The sequence below is a fragment of the Rhea americana genome, unplaced genomic scaffold (assembly GCF_003343005.1).
Source record: "Rhea americana isolate MKP2758 unplaced genomic scaffold, rheAme1 scaffold_208, whole genome shotgun sequence".
Taxonomy (NCBI): Eukaryota; Metazoa; Chordata; class Aves; order Rheiformes; family Rheidae; genus Rhea; species Rhea americana.
Genome location: NW_028186239.1, coordinates 1 through 1,736, shown reverse-complemented (window position 1 = coordinate 1,736; position 1,736 = coordinate 1). Strand labels below are relative to the sequence as shown.

The following is a 1,736-nucleotide window of genomic DNA, read 5'->3' as shown; positions in this document are numbered from 1 at the left end:
GTCTGTGCTGGGAAGGGGCGAGAGGGGCCGGGAAAGGCACGGGGAAGGCGAGGGGGCAGGTCGTGCTTGGGAACCCCTGGGGCCAGTGCAGGAGCCTCCTCTGGGTCAGCGTGGGGCTGTCGCGGAGCCGTGGGGGATGCAGGCAGCACCAGGAGGGCATTTGGAGAGCCGGGAAAGAGCGCGCCCTGCCAGGGGAAGCCCTCCAGGACACTTGTGCAGGCCCCAGAGAGATGCTCAGTGCTTGCGGCCTTTGCTCTGCCCCTGCAGCCTGCGTGCTGTGTCGCCGGGCCGATTCCGACGCGGATAAGTACGGCGAGAAACGCCGGAATGGTGGACTCTGTGCCCATGAGAATTGCCTGGTGAGTCTCCCGGGAGATGCCTCCAGCTTCCGCCCAGCACCTTGTAATCTCCATGGCCACGTGGGCAGCGTGGGGCGTGGGGAGGGGACGGGGTTTGTGGCTGTGGGAAATCCCATCCCAAGAGCTCTGGGGGGTGTCACCTCCTCCTCAACAACTCCTGCGCTTGCTGGGGACCCTTTGCTGCGTGCTGCTCGGGCTCTCCAGGTCTGCCCCAGCATGGCAGGGGCTCAGCTCAGCAAGGCCCAGMAGCCCAGCGCTGCCTGYRGSAGTGYTCCCCAGCCCCTCGCCCCRGYGCTCKCCGCCAGGGCCTTCCCTGCCCACAGCACAGCCCCGGCGCCCAGCTCTCCAGGCCTTTGCGCTGCTTGTTGTGCAGCAGCTCCAAGGCCCAGCAGCACTGCAGGTCACCCAGCCCCAGGCACCGGAGCGTGGCCTGCCCTGGACCTCTCGCCGGTGTCTCAGCACCATCCGCTAGCAATGCGCCATGCCTGCAGGACTGAATGAGCRCTGGGAGCTTTCTGTTTTTCAGTATCTTGCCGGYGGGCTCCCCGTGAGACGCGCGTCTGAGACGGGAGCCGACGAGTTTCTTCCGGCAGAGATCAGGCGGGTGGTGAAGCGGGCAAGTCGGAAGGTGAGGAGCTCGTAGGGGTGGGGGTTTGTGCAAGCTCAGCCTGGACCCCGGGAAGGAAATCGCGGGCAGTTGTGTGAGTTGCAGGAGCTCCAGAGAGGCTCCGGCAGAAGGCAGAAGCCCAGTGCTGGAGGCGGCTGTGCAGGTCGTGAGGCCGCGGTGCCCCCACGCCCACAGCCTTGGCAAAGGTGTGGGGCAGGCCTTGGGGGGCCGCGAGCACGTGGGGCTGATGAGGGTCTGCTGTTCTCTTTCCAGCTGTGCTACGTCTGTGGTGAGCGCGGGGCCACCATTTGCTGCCATCAGAAGGGCTGCAAGCGCAGCTTCCACTTCCCGTGCGGCTGCGAAGACGACTGCGTCTCGCAGTTCTTTGGGCAGTACAGGTAAGAGCTGGGGAGCCTCGTGCTGGGCTGCCTTGGCCTCAGTCGGCCTCCTGCCGGCGCCGGCCAAGCGGACAAAGCAGCTGCGTGCTCTGCCCGGCGGTGCCCCTGCCAGAGCCCTGCCAGAGCCAGCGCCGGGGCGTGGAGGGCTCCTTTCTGCCACCGTTTCCCCTGCCCTGGGTGCCGGAGCAGAGCGGGAGGGTCTGCCACCAGCCATGCGCTTGCAGTGCCTTGCTGTGGGTGCCCTGGGAGCTGGGGATGCCTGCCGGGCTGCGGGCTGCCAAGCCGGCGTCTTGGTCAGGCCTCCTCTGCGCAGGCAAGGTGCCCAGCTGGGCGAGAGGGCGCCGGAGCCCCCGTGAGAGGCAGGATGTGCAG

The 1,736-nt window shown here is 67.4% G+C and overlaps 1 protein-coding gene across 1 annotated transcript in view; it reads left to right on the top strand.

The window, feature by feature from the left end:
- Nucleotides 1-1,364, top strand: part of LOC146596177 (E3 ubiquitin-protein ligase PHF7-like) — a gene marked incomplete at its 3' end in the record, with an annotated part of 3,191 nt that extends 1,827 nt beyond the window's left edge. Inside the window, exons 2-4 of the mRNA XM_085304373.1 lie at nt 268-359; nt 886-987; nt 1,240-1,364. Coding sequence (XP_085160499.1) covers nt 268-359; nt 886-987; nt 1,240-1,364 — 319 coding nt within the window. The remainder of the gene's footprint in view (nt 1-267; nt 360-885; nt 988-1,239) is intronic.
- Between the last annotated feature and the right edge of the window lie 372 nt (nt 1,365-1,736).